This window comes from Schistocerca gregaria, chromosome 2, assembly GCF_023897955.1.
Source record: "Schistocerca gregaria isolate iqSchGreg1 chromosome 2, iqSchGreg1.2, whole genome shotgun sequence".
Lineage (NCBI taxonomy): Eukaryota > Metazoa > Arthropoda > Insecta > Orthoptera > Acrididae > Schistocerca > Schistocerca gregaria.
This window is the reverse complement of record NC_064921.1, coordinates 140,993,782-141,012,926: the sequence shown is the minus strand read 5'-3', so window position 1 is coordinate 141,012,926 and position 19,145 is coordinate 140,993,782. Positions and strand designations below refer to the sequence as shown.

Sequence of the window (19,145 nt, the reverse complement as noted above, 5' to 3'; positions counted from 1 at the left end):
TTTTTTCTACGTCTGTTTGTCTACAGTTTCGTGATGATACTATTTGTGTGTTTTTCATTGTTAAAAACATGCAGATCAAAGATTTACTTTCAGTATTAGAATAAGAATCCTTATACAAGGGAGATACACCGTAGGAGCATATATGGACACTTTTTTTATCTTTTTTATGTAATGAGAACACATGCAAACAGATGACAGTGCATCATTGCAGTACTGTGAAGAAGCAACCAGTACATTGTTCTGACATCAGTAGTCAGGTGTGTAACATACACAGGTGAAACTGTGAAACCACTTTTTGCTGCATTGTATCCCTTTGTGGCAGAGGTGACTCACTGTGGAACCACCATCTCACCCTTCTTTGTAGTGCACTCTAGCGGATATTTGATGAACTACCTCAATAAATATTGAGAAAGCAACGCTGTGAGCAGGAACTGGCATTCAGCGCGTTTTCCGTGCAAATCCGACATATTGTGATTCAGACACGTTTGTTTTGTGTTATTCAGATGCTGTGCTTTATTCAATGTAAGTAAAATTTTTCTACACGCTATGACATATATTCTAGATTGAAAATATGTCTAAAGTTTGAATATAGCACATTACTCGAAACAATGAGAAGAACAAATGTTGGTGGTTTCGCTATGCTAACATGATACCTTTACTGTACAAAGCTTCTACTCTTATATACAATAAGTTATTTAACTTTTATTGCTATTTAGATGGATAAAACATACTCCTTGGCAGAATTAGATGAGGCTACTGTCTACAACCTACTTTTTGAGGATATTCCAAGCGATTTGTCAGAATCTGAAGAGGATGAAGATGGTAATCTGGAAGGTATTACTCAGGTCCTTGGACAGGAAGCCCCCACGCTCCTACCTTCTTTAGCAGCTGAGAAAGAAGTTTCTTAAGCTCCAGCTGATGTCAGTGAACTACTTTCTTCTGCCCAAGACTTCACAGAACCAAAGTGGGCACTTGAGTTTGGTGATTATGATCATGTAAATTTTGTGGAGGAAACTGGGCCTTCGTCCAATTTCGATAGTCACTGGAAGGTCAGGGTTATGAAATCTACGTAGATATTTATTTTACATCAGTACCATTGTTCAACAACCGTCTATTAGATAAAATATATGCCTGTGGCACAATTAAAAGCGTTAGGAAATACTTGCCAAAAGATTTTAAATCTGATAAATGTTATACTTGTGGGGAATCAGAGTGGAGGAACTGGGAGGGAGTAACCTGCACTAAATGGGTGGACAAAAAACCTGTTCTTTTTCTCTCAAACTTCCATAATCCAAACCAAGAAGCCACAGTGAACCGAAGAAAAAAAGATGGCTCTCAGGAAGCAATAAAATATCTGAAATTCATATGTGACTACAATACTTCTATGGGTTATGATGACAAAACAGACATGCTCAAATCAACTTAGGAATTAGACAGGAAAAGAAAGAAGTGGTGGCGCAGAATATTTTTCCATTTCTTGGGTGTCACTGTCGTGAATGCCTGTGCCATACATAAAATAAAAATTGAAGTAACACCACTGAAATTAAAAGATTTTAAGATACTAGTTGTTGAGGGTCTGTTTGTGCAGGGCAGTATTTCTCCTGGCAGCAAAAGGAGAGCAATTTCCCGTCCATCATCATCTAAGAAGACATTTAGAATGAAAGTCTCTGCGGATAAAAGACAATCCGATGAACTGCATATTCCTGTTCATATCAAATCGAAATGCAGTGCAAATTGTAGTTCAAAAAAGGAGCCTCATAGGACCACATGGTCATGAACAGTATGTGATGTCGAATTGTGCCTAACAGGTAAAAAAAACTGTTTTTTGGAGTATCATGAAAAGTAGATAACAAGTGTTGTATGTAATGTACTTCGAAATTTTGCATTAAAGAAAATAAATTTTTTTTGGGACCTCAGTTTATAAAAAAATATGTATGGAAGAAAATGTAGCATTAGTGTAATAAAATATTGAAAACTAAAAATTAGTGGATTTCTGAAAGACGTTGAACTACCCCTTGTGCCACAGTGGTTTCATAGTGAAGCCACCTATGTAAATTTTTTATAAAAATTGTAAATTTTTTAAGAAAATTGTAATATGCTCCAGTAATGCAATAAAGAATATTAATATCAAATTTCAGTGCATATCAAGTCCAAAAGTATTTGTGTGACTTAAACTGTTAAGAAGACGTAGCATCTTGGAAGATTTCATCACTATCCAATGTTGACAATTTAATCTTTGTAAAGACAGCCTCTATGTGATTTTTTTTAAATACGAGACATATTGTATCTCTCACTCTCTCTTGTTTGTGAGCTGTCACTAGGGTAAGATGTACCTGCTAAGAGATCAATATTGTACTTACAGACTGACTGAACTGAAAAACTTTGTATAAAATAACCTTTGTGAGAGAATTATTAGAAAATAAATGGTTTTGTAATGAATAATTGAGTGTAAATGTAAAATTTCTTTATAGTTCCTGAGTTTGCAAATAAAAAAATATTTTCATTCTTACTTGGGGGTAGAAACTTTTCAACCCTGCAATAGTTGCATGCAGACTGACAGTCCGCACAAACTTATTTTTTTCTTTCTCTTTAACCATTTTAGCTCAAGGAATCACATGACTCGAGTACCTTCCAGCAATCAACAGTACTAACATTCCTCCTTTGTTTCATTTGGATTAGGTGGAATGGCCAACAACTGTGGACTGACATTCTCGTGTGAACAATGGCATTTGATATGATTTTTACTGTTCTATTTTGAAGGTACAGTAAGACAGAAGCCATTATAGTAACAAAGTTTATTGTCAAGGATTTCTATTATTGCAGTGTTACTTTCTATTAGTTACATTGTATTGTTAGGTACAGGTTAGTTAATTGTTCAGTTTATATACGATGTTAATAAAAGGTATGGCCAAACTTTCAGGAAACATTCTTCACACACAAAGAAGGAAAATATGTTATCTGGACATGTGTCCGGAAACGCTTACTTTCCATGTTAGAGCTCATTTTATTACTCACCTTCTAATCACATTAATCAGGGAATGGAAACAAACAACAACAGAACGTACCAGCGTGACTTCGAACACTTTGTTATAGGAAATGTTCAAAATGTCCTCCGTTAACGAGGATACATGCATCCACCCTCCATCACATGGAATCCCTGATGCGCTGATGCAGCCCTGGAGAATGGCGTATTGTATCACAGCCATCCACAATACGAGCACGAAGAGTCTCTACTTTTGGTACCGGGGTTGCGTAGACAAGAGCTTTCAAATGCCCCCATAAACGAAAGTCAAGAGGGTTGAGGTCAGGAGAGCGTGGAGGCCATGGAATTGGTCCACCTCTACCAATCCATCAGTCACCGAATCTGTTGTTGAGAAGCGTACGAACACTTCGACTGAAATGTGCAGGAGCTCCATCGTGCATGAACTACATGTTGTGTCATACTTGTAAAGGAACACGTTCTAGCAGCACAGGTAGAGTATCCCGTATGAAATCGTGGCGGTGAATCGAGGAAGTACAGTACATACTGACGACACTAAAATGAGCTCTAATATGGAAATTAAGCGTTTCTGGACACATGTCCACATAACATATTTCCTTTATTTGTGTGTGAGGAATGTTTCCTGAAAGTTTGGTCATACCTTTTTGTAACACCCAGTATATTTTTGCAAGATGGAATTGACACTTGGATACACGAAGCCAAGTGAGCCTCCATAGTGTTCAAATATGTTTGCATCACATATTCCTAAGAAAGGTAAAAATCGTTTTTAGTTGTATCCAGTCTCCACCATAATGACACTGTTCATGATAAGATGGGCAAAGCAGATGTGGTAAGTGTATACTACAAGATGAAAGGAAATATAGACATATGTGACAAGCTGCATGCTGTTTACAATTGTGCAAGACACACTCTCCAATGGCCTATGGTCACATTTTATTTCCTACTGACAATTTAAGGTAACTTACAAGCTCTTCAGTAATTCATGCTGTTAATAACACAGACAGCTGCACTCAATGAAGAGATTTGCTGCACTTCTTGTCTTATCTGTTTGTTTCTCAAGTGTCAGTCCAAGCTGCCATTAAAATTTACACATACTAAATTATATATTCACAATATTTTGTTGGTTTTTAATAATAAATCTGTGTTTATCTAGATACGGACTGACAGTCTACAGTGATTACTAATAGCACACGAAGAATGGTGTGATTATTGCAGGGTTAATCCTGCTGAAATAAGTCATTGGTTAATTAAGTTATCTAGAAGTGATGCCTCCACACTTGTGGTTTCAACTGACATACAGACAAAGGAAAAGGACTGTAATACTATTTTTCTCATCAAAAATTATTTCCGTCAACAAGACAAAAGCCGGGTCAACCGGAGTGTTCCCTACAGTCTTTATAGGTAGTCCTACAGATGAATCTGGGCCGGCAGAACATTGCCTCAACAGAAGAGGCAAGCTGAAGCTTTTTTTTTTTATCCAAACTCTCTTAACATCATGATCTACCAATGTCCATCCAAGACATTTTGAAATATGTGCTACACATTAGATGCTTTACTTACAAGATTATCTGGATACATTTTCAGTTAACTTCATCACAACACGTTGGCACATTAATAAGTTGGATGCCATGGCAATGAATATTAATAGTGATATTTCTCTTACTCACTTTACCCAATCCATTTTTTAAATTTATTATTCTAGGCACTGCGTAAGATTTTTCAGTCGATCTTACACTGGGGACTAATGACCTTTCCAAACTTCCTTGAACTATCACTCTTCTTCCCTGACAAAGACACTAATACTCCCAAAAGTTAATTTTTTTTAAAACTTTTAAGTCTTTGTTTAACTGCTTCTAATTGCACCTTATGAAGGTATGTACTGGCCAGCAATTCTGTCTCCTTGTAAACAAGACCCCTGGAGTAGACATTCTCCCAGAATTATTGAGTGCCTAGTGAGAGTCAGCCATGACGAAACTATTCCACCTGGCATGGAAGATGTACCAGACAGGCAAAATACCATCAGATTTCCAAATGCATGTAATAATTCCAATTCCAAAGAAAGCAGGTGTAAATATTAATGAACTACCAATTTAATTAATCATTGTTGCAAAATACTGACGAACTATTTACAGAACAATGGCAACACTGGTGAAATCAAACCTGGAGATGAAAGTTTGGAAATGTAATAACACATGAGGCAACACCAACCCTCTGACTTAGCTTGGAGATAGGTGGAAGTAAGGCAAACTTATGTTTGCAGCAATGCAGATTTACAGAAACGTTTTGCAGTGTTGAGTGCAATTCACTCTTCAAGCATAGGTAAAATACTGCAAATGAATGGTTACCTACAACTTTACATAAACCAGCTTGTCATTAAAAAAGCTGAAGGATATTGGAAACCAAGAAGAGAGTTGTGAAGGGAATTAAAGTTCAAAGAAATGAAACAAAAGCTGGAGTTTGCAGAAGACACTGTAATTCTGTCAGCAATGGCAAAGGACTTGGAAGAGAAGTTGAATGGAATTGATTCATAAGAAGTTGTAACATTAATATCAACGTTAGTAAAATATGGGTAATGGACTGTAGTCGAATTAAATCACGCATGGCTGAAGGAATGTTGTTGTTGTTGTCTTCAGTCCTGAGACTGGTTTGATGCAGCTCTCCATGCCACTCTATCCTGCGCAAGCCTCTTCATCTCCCAGCACCTACTGCAACCTACATCCTTCTGAACCTGCTTAGTGTATTCATCTCTTGGTCTCCCTCTACGATTTTTACGCTCCATGGTGCCCTCCAATACTAAATTGGTGATCCCTTGATGCCTCAGAACATGTCCTACCAACCGATCCCTTCTTCTGGTCAAGTTGTGCCACAAACTTCTCTTCTCCCCAATCCTATTTAATATCTCCTCGTTAGTTATGTGATCTACCCATCTAACCTTTAGCATTCTTCTGTAGCACCACATTTCGAAAGCTTCTACTCTCTTCTTGTCCAAACTATTTATTGTCCATGTTTCACTTCCATACATGGCTACACTCCATACAAATACTTTCAGAAATGATTTCCTGACACTTAAATCTATACTCGATGTTAACAAATTTCTCTTCTTCAGAAACGCTTTCCTTGCCATTGCCAGTCTACATTTTATATCCTCTCTACTTCGACCATCATCAGTTATTTTGCTCCCCAAAATAGCAAAACTCCTTTACTACTTTAAGTGTTTCATTTCCTAATCTAATTCCCTCAGCATCACCTGACTTAATTTGACTACATTCCATTATCCTCGTTTTGCTTTTGTTGATGTTCATCTTATAATCTCCTTTCAAGACACTGTCCATTCCGTTCAACTGCTCTTCCAAGTCCTTTGCTGTCTCTGACAGAATTACAATGTCATCGGCGAAACTCAAAGTTTTTATTTCTTCTCCATGGATTTTAATACCTACTCCGAATTTTTCTTTTGTTTTCTTTAATGCTTGCTCAATATACAGATTGAATAACATCAAGGAGAGACTACAACTGTGTCTTACTCCCTTCCCAACCACTGCTTCTCTTTCATGCCCCTCGACTCTTATAACTGCCATCCGGTTTCTGTACAAATTGTAAATAGCTTTTCGCTCCCTGTATTTTACCCCTGCCACCATTAGAATTTGAAAGAGAGTATTCCAGTCAACATTGTCAAAAGCTTCCTCTAAGTCTACAAATGCTAGAAACGTAGGTTTGCCTTTCCTTAATCTTTCTTCTAAGATAAGTTGAAAGGTCAGTATTGCCTCACGTGTTCCAGTATTTCTACGGAATCCAAACTGATCTTCCCCGAGGTCAGCTTCTACTAGTTTTTCCATTTGCCTGTAAAGAATTCGTGTTAGTATTTTGCAGCTGTGGCTTATTAGACTGATTGTTCGGTAATTTTCACATCTGTCAACACCTGCTTTCTTTGGGATTGGAATTATTATGTTCTTCTTGAAGTCTGAGGGTATTTCTCCTGTCTCATACATCTTGCTCACCAGATAGTAGAGTTTTGTCAGGACTGGCTCTCCCAAGGCCGTCAGTAGTTCTAATGGAATGTTGTCTACTCCGGGGGCCTTGTTTCGACTCAGGTCTTTCAGTGCTCTGTCAAACTCTTCACGCAGTATCGCATCTCTCATCTCATCCTCATCCACATCCTCCTCCATTTCCATAATATTGTCCTCAAGCACATCGCCCTTGTATAGACCCTCTATATATTCCTTCCACCTTTCTGCTTTTCCTTCTTTGCTTAGAACTGGGTTTCCATCTGAGCTCTTGATGTTCATACAAGTGGTTCTCTTATCTCCAAAAGTCTCTTTAATTTTCCTGTCGGCAGTATCTATCTTACCCCTAGTGAGATAAGCCTCTACATCCTTACATTTGTCCTCTATCCATCCCTGCTTAGCCATTTTGCACTTCCTGTCGATCTCATTTTTGAGACGTTTGTATTCCTTTTTGCCTGCTTCCATTTACTGCATTTTTATATTTTCTCCTTTCATCAACTAAATTTAATATTTCTTCTGTTACCCAAGGATTTCTACTAGCCCTCGTCTTTTTACCTACTTGATCCTCCGCTGCCTTCACTACTTCATCCCTCAAAGCTACCCATTCTTCTTCTACTGTATTTCTTTCCCCCATTACTGTCAATTGTTCCCTTAAGCTCTCCCTGAAACTCTGTACAACCTCTTGTTCTTTCAGTTTATCCAGGTCCCATCTCCTTAAATTCCCACCTTTTTGCAGGTTCTTCAGTTTTAATCTACAGGTCATAACCAATAGATTGTGGTGAGATTCCACATCTGCCCCTGGAAATGTCTTACAATTTAAAACTTGGTTCCTAAATCTCTGTCTTACCATTATATAATCTATCTGATACCTTTTAGTATCTCCAGGGTTCTTCCATGTATACAACCTTCTTTCATGATTCATAAACCAAGTGTTAGCTATGATTAAGTAGTGCTCTGTGCAAAATTCTACCAGGCAGCTTCCTCTTTCATTTCTCTCCCCCAATCCATATTCACTTACTACGTTTCCTTCTCTCCCTTTTCCTACAACCGAATTCCAGGAATAAGTTTTATTATTTGACAGACGGGATACAAAATACAATCTGACATTAACTACAAAAGTGTAGAAACATCTGTTAACATCAAATATTAATTTACATGTTATGAGGTCTTTTCTGAAGTTGGAAGTTTAGATTTTAGTATTATACAGAAGTGAAAGTGGACAACAGTTCAGACATAAAGAGAATAGAAGCTTCTGAAATGTGGCACTACTGAGGACTGCTGAAGATCAGATCAGATAACTAGTGAGGAGGTGGTGAATTGAATTCAGGAAAAAAAAAAAACAAACTGTGTAACAACTTTAGTAGAAGAAAGTATCAATTAAGAGGACACATCCTGAGACAGCAAAGAATTGTCAATTTCATAATGGAGGGAAGTGTGAAACGTAAAACTGTAGAGGAAGACAACTGTAAGCAGATTCATATGGATGTAGCTGGGATAGGTTGCACAGCGATGGAGAAGCTATATTAGCATAGAGAGCTGCATCAAACCAGTTTCTAGACCAAACATCACTACAACACTTCGCTTATCTACTGGCATTGGGTCCATTGACCTCAACAAAGCTTGGCACAGTTTAATGGCATCATTCAAGAGTGACAAAAGAGTTGTGCATTATATGTTACAACAAACAGTACCTTAGTAATATGCACTCTATCTCTTTTTTCTGAAACTCATGTTTATTTTGTGGAAATAACAGTAATGTTCAGCAAAAGTGGATTCTAGCTCATTACTAGTTCCAAAAGAAAATATTCTGAATTTTGGGACAGTAAAATATGTTCCCATGAACATTACAATGATGGCTACTGTATGATTAAGTTCAGAAAATGTGCCACTACTAGGAAAAATTCATCGGAAAGAGCTACAATTATACTACATCCCCAAAAAAATTCATCTCTGTACTAGATTGCACCCACCATGGCCTTACTCAGATCCATTACTATCCACATACAGCTGGGGTACAGAAGCCATTGGCCCAATTTGTTTTCCACTAATCAGAAAACATCCCCAGTACACCATAAATAAACAAAAATTTTTCATTTCTCTACAACTTTATCGTATATAATTAGAAACTTTAAAACCAGAAATCACCCATCTAGCTTTTATTTTAACTTAGCACATAACTGGTTCATAATGCATCTGCACACCACCATAATGGGATTGCCAGAGGATTGAAAGATCTTTCCTGGACTGATGTGTCAGAGGACAAGGTGGGACTCCCAACAGCAGGTTATGAGCACATCTAGAATGACATGAGGCAATGTGTCCCTTTGCCAATCTAACACCTTTAGGCAGACGGTAGAAGTTTTCTCGCACAAGGGATGTTTACATATGACCAAATTGGGCTTGTTATGTCTGAAATCATCTCTCAGTGAATGATAAGGAACCTATTGCTCAAGTAGTCTGGTCCCTTTAACCCCCACAAACCAACCAACCTATTGCTCAATCATATGGATATACATTTTTCCACCTAATGCATTTCACATGTGTCCTTCAATCTTACTTCAGGCAATGCCTCATCCAGTCCCTTTCAAAATGTCCCAGAATAATTTGAGGAACACTTTATGGATTTGACACTGACTGCCTGTGGCATTTTTTCAGTCCTGTTGAACAAATCTCTGATTCCACTTAATGAAATGTACATGCCACAGAGCCAGCTCTGACCATTCTCCTTGAATTGTGGTTGAGTGATTATGGATCAGGGCGGGTCCCAACAGTTTTGTGGATTCTTGAGAGTCCATGACACATCCCTACTGAGATCAAAACAAACATTATGCAATGTAGTTGGACAGGTAACAAAAAATCTATTCACCAACATGCACAAGCAGAACATACATATAAAAATGCAGAAATGTACAAGCATTCTGAGCCAGTGGCTCCTTGTCCTGTAGAAAGGTTACTGGGTAAGGAAGAGGGGTGAAGGAGGTTTAAGAAATGGGGAAAGTTTGGAAAATTTGCCCAGGACACCAGGTCGGAGGAGACTGACCAGGTGAGATGAAGAGGAAAGACTGCAGAGCCCGTCTTTCCGTCTCATCCGGATGGGATGACAACTTTTTGGAACCCTCCCCATTTTTTAAACCTCACCCACCCTTTCCTTCACCCCTCTTCCTTTCCCTTGAAACCTTCTGCCAGAAGGAGCAACAGGCTTGGAAAGTTTGCAAATTTATATACATTTATATGTGTGTTCTGCTGCCATCGCTTGGTGGGTAGATTTTTCTCTCTCCGATTACATTGACTTTTCAAAAATTTATTACTTTCCTTGATAAATTCTGCAAAATAGATAGCTCTAATTTAGTGTGTGTGTGTGTGTGTGTGTGTGTGTGTGTGTGTGTGTGTGTGTGTGTGTGTGTGTCAATGTTCTTTGTTTACATTATTTAATGGCTAACAGGTAAACTTCTTACCTTGTCATTCCTTTCACAGAGGAACTTCAACCTCTGAGCCTTTTTATGCATAAAGACACCATCCAGGTGACCAGTTTCAACACTTCTGATTTCTATTGCTTTATTTCCCCAGCCCATTATTTGGCCAGTTCCTATATATGCAACAGATGTAGGCATCTCTCCCCACTGCAACACAATGTTCTTGGACACCTGAAAATTTAGAACATTGGAAATAAACAAACAAATTATATTTCAAGCAATCAAATTTTGTGCAGGCATAAGAAAATAAGCTACATTAAAAACTTTAACTTCAGTGTCTTTTAATTTCTCTGGTTTTTAACTTGACAGATGTAAGTAAGAACAATATGAAACACAATGGATTCTAGAACCACGTCATGAAATGAAACAGGCAACACTGTTCTTGTTGCTTGCTACACAAAGAAACAAAAATACATGGCTTGAATGTAAGTAATGCTTAGCAAGTACTTGTATGTTACTGAAAACGAGTGAATGAGTTTTGTGCGTGGCTTAAAAAAAAGGGAGGGGGGGGGGGGGGGGGGAGAAACGGTTATTAGAAACTGTATGCCACATTAAGTTTCATACAGAAATAATACACAGTCCTCAATAACTCTTGATACTTCCAAATATTGGTTCCATTTGTACATAAAAGGGTTGGTGTAAGCCCCTACAAATGTATCATGGTGGTGCGCTTCATATCTGTCTCAGCTGTGACTGTAGACTTCTTTACTAATTCAAACAGACTGAACTCCTGGCTTCCTCTGGAACTATTCTGAGTCACACACATCCTTCGCATTGCACTAATCAGACAACCAGTAACCTTCACTTCATATAACTGAAATATCTTGAAAGTAATTATTCACAAACCACCACTAAATACATGTCTAACAAAGGGCATCCCTGAGAGCTTACTGCATCAAATTTATGAACTTCAATGAAAACTATGCTAACAGAAATTCCTTAGCGGACTATGTAACAACCCTTAACACCAACTTCTCTAAATTAGACGGATGGGAATTGTTCTTTTAACACACCCTTTAATCCTGTAATCCTCCTGGTCTCAAATTCCACCAGCCACTGTCCCATACCCACCTCAACCTCTGTCCCTATGACTCCCAGTTCCCTCACTCTGCACGACTCCCAGTTCCCTCACTCTGCACTCACACCCTCATTTCTGCAGTGTCCTTTCTTCCTCCATTTTCTCTATCCCTTCCCATGCATATGTGCCCATGTATCAGGCACCTTTCTGTACTAAAGTTAGCCTCCAAAAGTCTTTGTAGAGACTGTGAAACAACTGTCAAAAAAATACCAAATTTCTTTGAAAGGATACTGTAGAACATCGAAGAGAATTGTTACTACAGTAAAAGCTCATTAATCTGACAGTCCGGTACGTTTAATAATCCGGCAACGTTTCATATATTCAATGTTTCACAGGCGTTCAGTGGAATTCAATCACACTTGGCAGTGGTCAAGAATTTCAAGTCATGTAGTCAGTTATCGGTCAGACAGCTTTTTTCGTGCACCAATTATATACACTATTGAAAAATGGTGTTTTAATGCTTACTCATGATTAGTGATGTTCTATGTTGCAATTACAGTAGTGCTGTGTATTATGGAAATGTTTTTTCAATCAAGTACCTATCAAAATAAAGTGGAAGTGAAACGTAAACATGGTATGCTTACAATAAAAGAGCTTGCATCATTAATTGGATTGAGAAAGTTGAGAAAAGTTTGCCTTACAGACAGTTGCAGTAAAAAGACACTGAATCACAATAAACTTTAAAAAGGCTAATTTAGATCAGTTGGATGAAATTTTATACAAGTGGTTCTGTACCAAAAGGCCTGAACGAAAACTTGTCACTGGGCCTATGATTACAGAAAAACATTAACAGTTCTGTGATGACTCGGGGTTGTCAGAAGTTGAGTATGTATTTTCTTACAGTTGGCCTTGCCAATTCAAAACTCATTACGGAATATAGAAAGCTGACATAGGTGGGAAGTTACAATTGGAGGACCAAAATGCAGCTGAAGAATACAAAGAAACTTTGTGAAATTTGATTAAACAATATTACTTAACTGCTAGTCAAATCTACAATGCCTATGACACGGGACTACTTTGGTATTGTTCGCGTGGTTCAGCTATGGCACCTAAAGATGAAAAGTGTGCAAAGGCTTTTTTAAAAGAAACAAGGACAGGTTGTAAGTTTTGTCACATTCAAATGTCTCAGGTGATGACAAGTAGACTGCTTATGTTATTTGCAAGTACAAGAAGCCAAGACAGAGTGTATACATGGAGAAGGAAAAAAAGTTCCCGGATTTTTCCTGTTTAAAAAATATACTTTTCCCTGGGCGAAAATACGCTTTTTCCATGCTAAGTGACAGTAGGTTTTCAGTAGATTTTTCCTTTGTAGCTGTAAAACTTATCAATCCTTTGAATGGTTAACGTTTTATACTGCCGTAGAACTTCTTGGGGAAAAAAAGGAACAGAAGTTTTGGAAAGACTTTCAATTGGGGGGGGGGGGGGGGGGGGGAAGTGAGCAAATTTTGGAAAGATCTTTGATGTGCAGCAACATATATGCTGCATATTTTCATGTTACGAAAGCATAAATTCGAATTGCACTAAACACAGTACATTAGTTTCTGGAGTCAGCCAATAAGAAGATCACTGATACGTAGTGCAAACACACAAAGAGGAAAAGTTAATGGATTAGATCAATATACAAAGTATAGCTACAAAAAAAGCTAAGCTTTCACATATAATATTGGTCTCTAAGATTAATAAGCTACAAGAGAAGCTAAGCTTTCACATGTAATATTGATCTTTATTCGGATGTGTTATACTTTAAGATACCTCACACAAATGTGTCAGTAAATTTAAAAAATGACATAAATGTCTGGTCTTCTTGGCTCAAAATTCTTGTAAGTGGCTGGTCCTCAAAGTGTTCACTTTTAAATGCTCTGGGATTTAAGAAATTCGTCCCACTTTCTCACACATAACAGGATTCATCCTGCATAAAACGAAATTTACTTTGAAAGTAATGTTTTTCGAACTACCGTTCGCAATAGTATCCAAGTTTGATTTAGCAGTTTATAGAGAGTGCCAGAAAACTAGAATTATTGGGCATGCACAGCTGCAGTGGTGTAGGAAGCCCTCATGTTTGTATGTATAAAGCACTACGAGAGCTTACATTATGGCATAAAGGAAACAGGACATCAGTGTGATACTCCAAAAGCATTGGAATTTAGTAAATCATACTAAAATGCATAACTCGATGCAAAGTGGACATTGGTTTTTTCAGATTCGCAATGAAGTAGGTCTTATTTGGTATTAATATTTTCAGTATGGTTTTTGGGATGTAAATTTTCAGTGTGGTTTTTGGGATGTAAATTTTCATGGTGGGGTGTAAATTATCTTGGGAGTACCAGTACTGTACTATATCATATTTGGTTCTTTATTATGGCATAATGTGATACATGGCAAAAGATGAAAATGTGACTTGAAATTCAGCGAACAGTTGGAACTAGCCGATACTGTGGAACGAAACACTTTGTTTCAAATAAACTGATTGCCTCAGCGGAAAGATTAATAAAGCCAAATTTCTTTAGCAAACTGACAAAAATAACTTCATTCTTTTGCAAGGCGATTCATGCTTGACTGCTAATAACTTGGAAATAAAATATAATCAGAAAACTGAAACTAATAACATATTTAGCACTCCATAATTATGTGAATGTATTATAATTCACTTGACACTCCTGGACGCAGAAATCTGTTTTGTTTTCATTTGACATGGGAGCTGTAAAACAAAAGGAAACAGCGAAATCACTTAACGCAAACAGGAGTCAGGTAGAGACTAACCCCCTCCCCACTACAACTCGGACAACTCTGCACATGCGCCAATCTGGCAGGCTAGGGCATGCGAAAAAAAAATTTCTCGTTAGCATCTGGCTGCTTACTGCTAATGCCGATACAGCTAGTTTATTGTTACCAAGTATTAGTCTTCGCTCTAAGGCCTTTGACATATTTTTGCTGTTTGCAGATGCTTGTACAAGCACGGTGTTTTGTTGCTGTAAATAGCACATTTCCTTTGCCACTAAAGTTTTATTTTCTTCTCCTCTTGTTTATATTTTATTGCTGCAGTATCATTCTCCAGTAGCAGGATACAGTAACATTCTTTGCTAGAGAATCATTTCTTACCAGTCAAAATTACAAAACTTTAACTGAAAGCTAAAATAATGAAAAATTTCTGGAATTCCGAAAAAATTCCCGGGTTTTTCTCAGTTTTCTACCGGATGAAAAAATTCCCGGGTTTTTCCCGGATTTCCCAGGTCGTATACACACTGCAAGAGCTTATAAAGGTGTTTTAAATTTTCCTGTAATTTATGGAGCTCATTTCAAAGCATAGATGACTTCAGAATTGTTTAAGAACTGGTTTTTCCGTAATTCTGTATCGTCTTTGAGAGATAATAAAATAAATAAATAAATAAATAAATTAGTTTCCTGCAACAGAGCAGGGCTGTACGGTTACTAGACAACTGGTTTGGTGTGGAATACACTTAAGGCTGCTACTCTTCAGAAGTCTTGGCATAAACTTTTGCCAAAAGCCTATCAAGAGCAACAGACTCCACTACTCCAATAGAAAATAATGCTGTTGTGAAACTGTTAGATGTTGCTGAAAATGAAATAATAAATTTGCTGTGAAGTGAAGTTTTGGACTGGATAGACAATGACAATAAAGAAAATGTAGTTGAAGAATTATCAGACAAACTGATAGCAAAAAGAATGATAGGGCCACAATAAGAACTTCACACTAGATATTGAATCTAATAAAGCAGCACAGGTTGACACAATGAACTCAATACCTCACTTGCCTGGAATGAAAAAAACTACCATTATTGATATATTTACACGATTTGCTGACAGCAGTAAATCAAATCAACACTGTAGAACTTGTAAATTTGTATATACATAACGAGTTTTGAAGAAAAAATTAGACACACACACACACACACACACACACACACACACACACACACACACACACACACAGAAATTCTGTATGTACTGTAGTACATGTACAGTGCTGTACTATAGTATACTACTCTAGTGTCCTCAACTTCACATAAAATTACATTACAGGATGTGAGCAATAAGGTTTTTCATTTGTTCCCGAAAATGTTGTTTTACACAGTATTATAAATTTTTTATCACTTTAATGGAAACAATGAATGTATGATAAACAGTCCACAGGCTGGCAACCCATTGTTTATCTTGCATCTCACACTCAGAACACTTATTTTCAGATAACGCTCAGTAACCCAACATTTTCAGTAGTCATATACTGTCAATGTCCCAAAGATACCCGGATAAGTAGTCTTCAACTGTACAAGATTTTTATTCTTAAAGCACTTGAGTTTGCACAAAAAATGATTCTGTAACCTCTTAAGTGAAGAAATATGATGATAAACTTGACTCTTCATTTATAAATTGCCTATACAAAGGAGGTTTGATAAGTATGGTAAATTTTCCATGAAAGTATGGGATATTTTTGTTGTGCCCTCATGGTTGGTAAGCCTGAGTATCCTGAGGATTATGTAAGGAATTTCAACAATGTACAGTATCTGCAGTCTGAATTCATCAACGTGGTAACTGAAACTGAAAATGGTGAAAACTTGAGTTTTGTGCTGTTATCAAACATTTTCATTTGGGCTAATCAAAACAGAATTGGATGAAGTTCACACAGACACAGGCATCATCATTGAAGATCGTTTATTTTTGGATTAATGAATTTAAATGTGGCTGGACAAGACAAATCATGTCCCAGCTGTCCAACTGAGATCACCACAAAGGAAACCATTGACAAAATTCACGAAATGATACCACAAGACAGTAGAATAAAACTGTAAGAGACTGCTGTTGGTATCTCAACTGAGAGAAAGCATACCGTATTTACTCGAATCTAAGCTGCACTTGATGTAAGCCACACCTGAAAAATGAGACTCGAAATAAAGGGAAAAAAAATTTCACGAATCTAAGCCGCACCTGAAATTTGAGACTCTAAATTCAAGGGGAGAGAAAAGTTTTAGGCCGCATCTCCAAATCAAAACAAAGTTCGTCCATTGTAATATGAGACATAATTTTAGGTCAAATGAATGACGATACAGCTACAGTAGTTTGGTTTGAGTCATTAAGCTTAGCAGTTAAGCTTTACCAGGTAGCCATTGCTATGTGTCAGGTGCTCCGTCCGTATTTATACGGGTACCCTTCCTTTTTCACGTGCTTTGTCTGGTTTGAATTGATTGCTTATTTTCTCTGATCAGATAAGTGCCATTCTCTTTGTTATACGGTGTTGACCTTCACCCTATGCTGAAAATACATTGCTGTACTGTCATGCATTGTTTGTCGCATTCTGATAATGAGTGTTTACGAGCTGTCGCCGCTCGCGGCATGGCTTGCTTTTGTGCACGCTACCGCCACTTAAAATTAATTTTAAAAAAAGAAGAGAGGAATGGTCTTATTAGCGAAAACAATGGCAAAGAGACTGCTATTTGTTGTTATTCACACTGCTGCTTTTCTTTGATAATGGTCAACAAGAACCAAATAATAAAATTGCGTATGAGAGATGTTCTGAACGAGAATTTAGCGAAAACTTTTCTCTGTTTGAAAATCTTTGCAGACACCTCTTTACCATATTACATTCTGTACAGAAATTAAGAGTCATCTTAGATTAAAAAATCTAGTGAATTGCCGTGCTTCATTTCTGACTGTATCACTATTAGGCATAAGAATAATACAAATATAAACATGACATGATACGTATATTCTTCCGCATTTGCTGTTGTCTCACTCTAATTTCGTAGTTTATTTGGCAGACAGGATTTATATGAGATAGCTGCAAACACGAAAGATTACATGGCAAAATGTTTATATTCGTATTATTCTTATGGTGAAGAGAATACTGCATGTGATTCACAATTCATAAAAGTTCCTATTAGCAATCATCTCTTCTCACAGGTACGAAAAAATTAAGAACGTTGAGTTGGCCACATTAACAAACATCCCAAACAGTCTCACCAGTCGGATTTTCGTAGTACATTGAAATGCTACTGCATTCGAAGATGAACAATACAGAATTTGTATTTACTTCATTGGATAATGTATGAAAATGCAGTGGTCGAAACTCGGGGCGGAGAAAAAAAGCTCGTCTCCCACCTTTTTTTAAAAATTTATTTACTGAAGCAGAGGTTTTGGGCGCCAATATTTATCTTTGTGCCTGCAAAGCATGCCTGTGTAGCGCTACATATATTTGACGGGCGGAAGTTAGTTGTGGCGGCACCTACCAACATTTTCAGAACTTCCGCTTACTTTGCACTCAATTCTAAGCTGCAAGCGGTTTTTTGGATTACAAAAACCAGAAAAAAAGTGCGGCTTAGATTCGAGTAAATACAGTAATATCCTGCACTCAGAAATGGCTATGAAAACCATGTGAGAGATAGCTGCCACGACTGCCCAGAGTCCACCAAAAGCACATCTGGCGAAACATTTCAACATGATGTTTAATCGCAATCTGCAAGACTTTTTGTGTCAATTTGTGTCAGTTGCTGAAGCCTGGATCCATCATTGCACAACGGAGTCAAAATGGAAGTCAAAACAGTGAGCTAAGGCTGGTGAAAGTGCACTGAAGAGGCAAAGACCATTTTGTCAGTTGGTAAGGTGACGGCCACTCCCCCCCCCCCCCCCCCCCCCCCCCCCCCCAAGGAATAATCCTCATAGATTACTTTGATAAAAGCCAAACCATAACTGGATTCTAACATGCTTCACTGCTGGATCATTTGAAACTTGTGTTGGCTGCAAAGAGACCAAGGTTGGTGCACAAAAATGTGCTCATTCACCATTATAATGCAGCAATAACAATGGCTAAGTGCAACAGTCAGGCTTTGAATTAGTTCCTCATCACCCCACTCACCAGACTTAGGCCCAAGTAATTTTCTGTTCCTTAACTTGAAACTTTGGCTTGATGGGAAAAAATTGTCATCAAATGAGGAAGTGGTAGTTGCAGTCAATGTGTATTTTGAAAAATTTGACATAACTTATTTTTCCCATGGGATGAAAAATCTGGAGAATTGCTGGACAAAGTGCATATCCCTCAAAGGAGAATATGTTGAGAAGTAAGGCGAGTTGTTACCAAAACAAACATTTTTTCTTGCTTTTTTTACCTGACTTATCATACCAGCCTCATACCAGTAAATCGCATACCGCACACATAGCTGAAGTAATGCACCTCAATGAATTCTAGGCAATGGCTTTTCCGATTAAGGAGTAACGTTGTGATCTGTCTGTAGGCCCAAAAAATTAACACATTTACATTGTAATTCTTGTATTTCATTGTTTGAGTTCGCTATTTTTAAAGCTTGTGGAGTGTGCAGAATTACAGATTCATATGTACCAAGTTTTAGCAAAATTATGACACTCAATTTGCCTTAAACCACATGCTAACATTTTCAAATATTTCATTAGCTGCCTTTTCAGTAAGGGGACTGGTTTTACTTGTTATTCCTTATCTAGTATCATCTAGCAAAAGGACAAAATTTGCAAAGCAAGTGGAAAATCATTTATGTATATGAGAAATATGAGAGCAACAAAAACAGAACCATGTGACACGCCATAGTTGATTGTGTCCAGTACCATGT

The 19,145-nt window shown here is 37.6% G+C and overlaps 1 protein-coding gene across 4 annotated transcripts in view; it reads right to left on the bottom strand.

The window, feature by feature from the left end:
- Window positions 1-19,145, bottom strand: part of LOC126336522 (serine/threonine-protein kinase mig-15) — a 327,805-nt gene that overhangs the window by 6,225 nt on the left and 302,435 nt on the right. For all 4 annotated transcript variants that reach the window (XM_050000312.1, XM_050000314.1, XM_050000311.1 and 1 more), the window contains one exon: window positions 10,458-10,646. In XM_050000312.1, coding sequence (XP_049856269.1) covers window positions 10,458-10,646 — 189 coding nt within the window. The remainder of the gene's footprint in view (window positions 1-10,457; window positions 10,647-19,145) is intronic.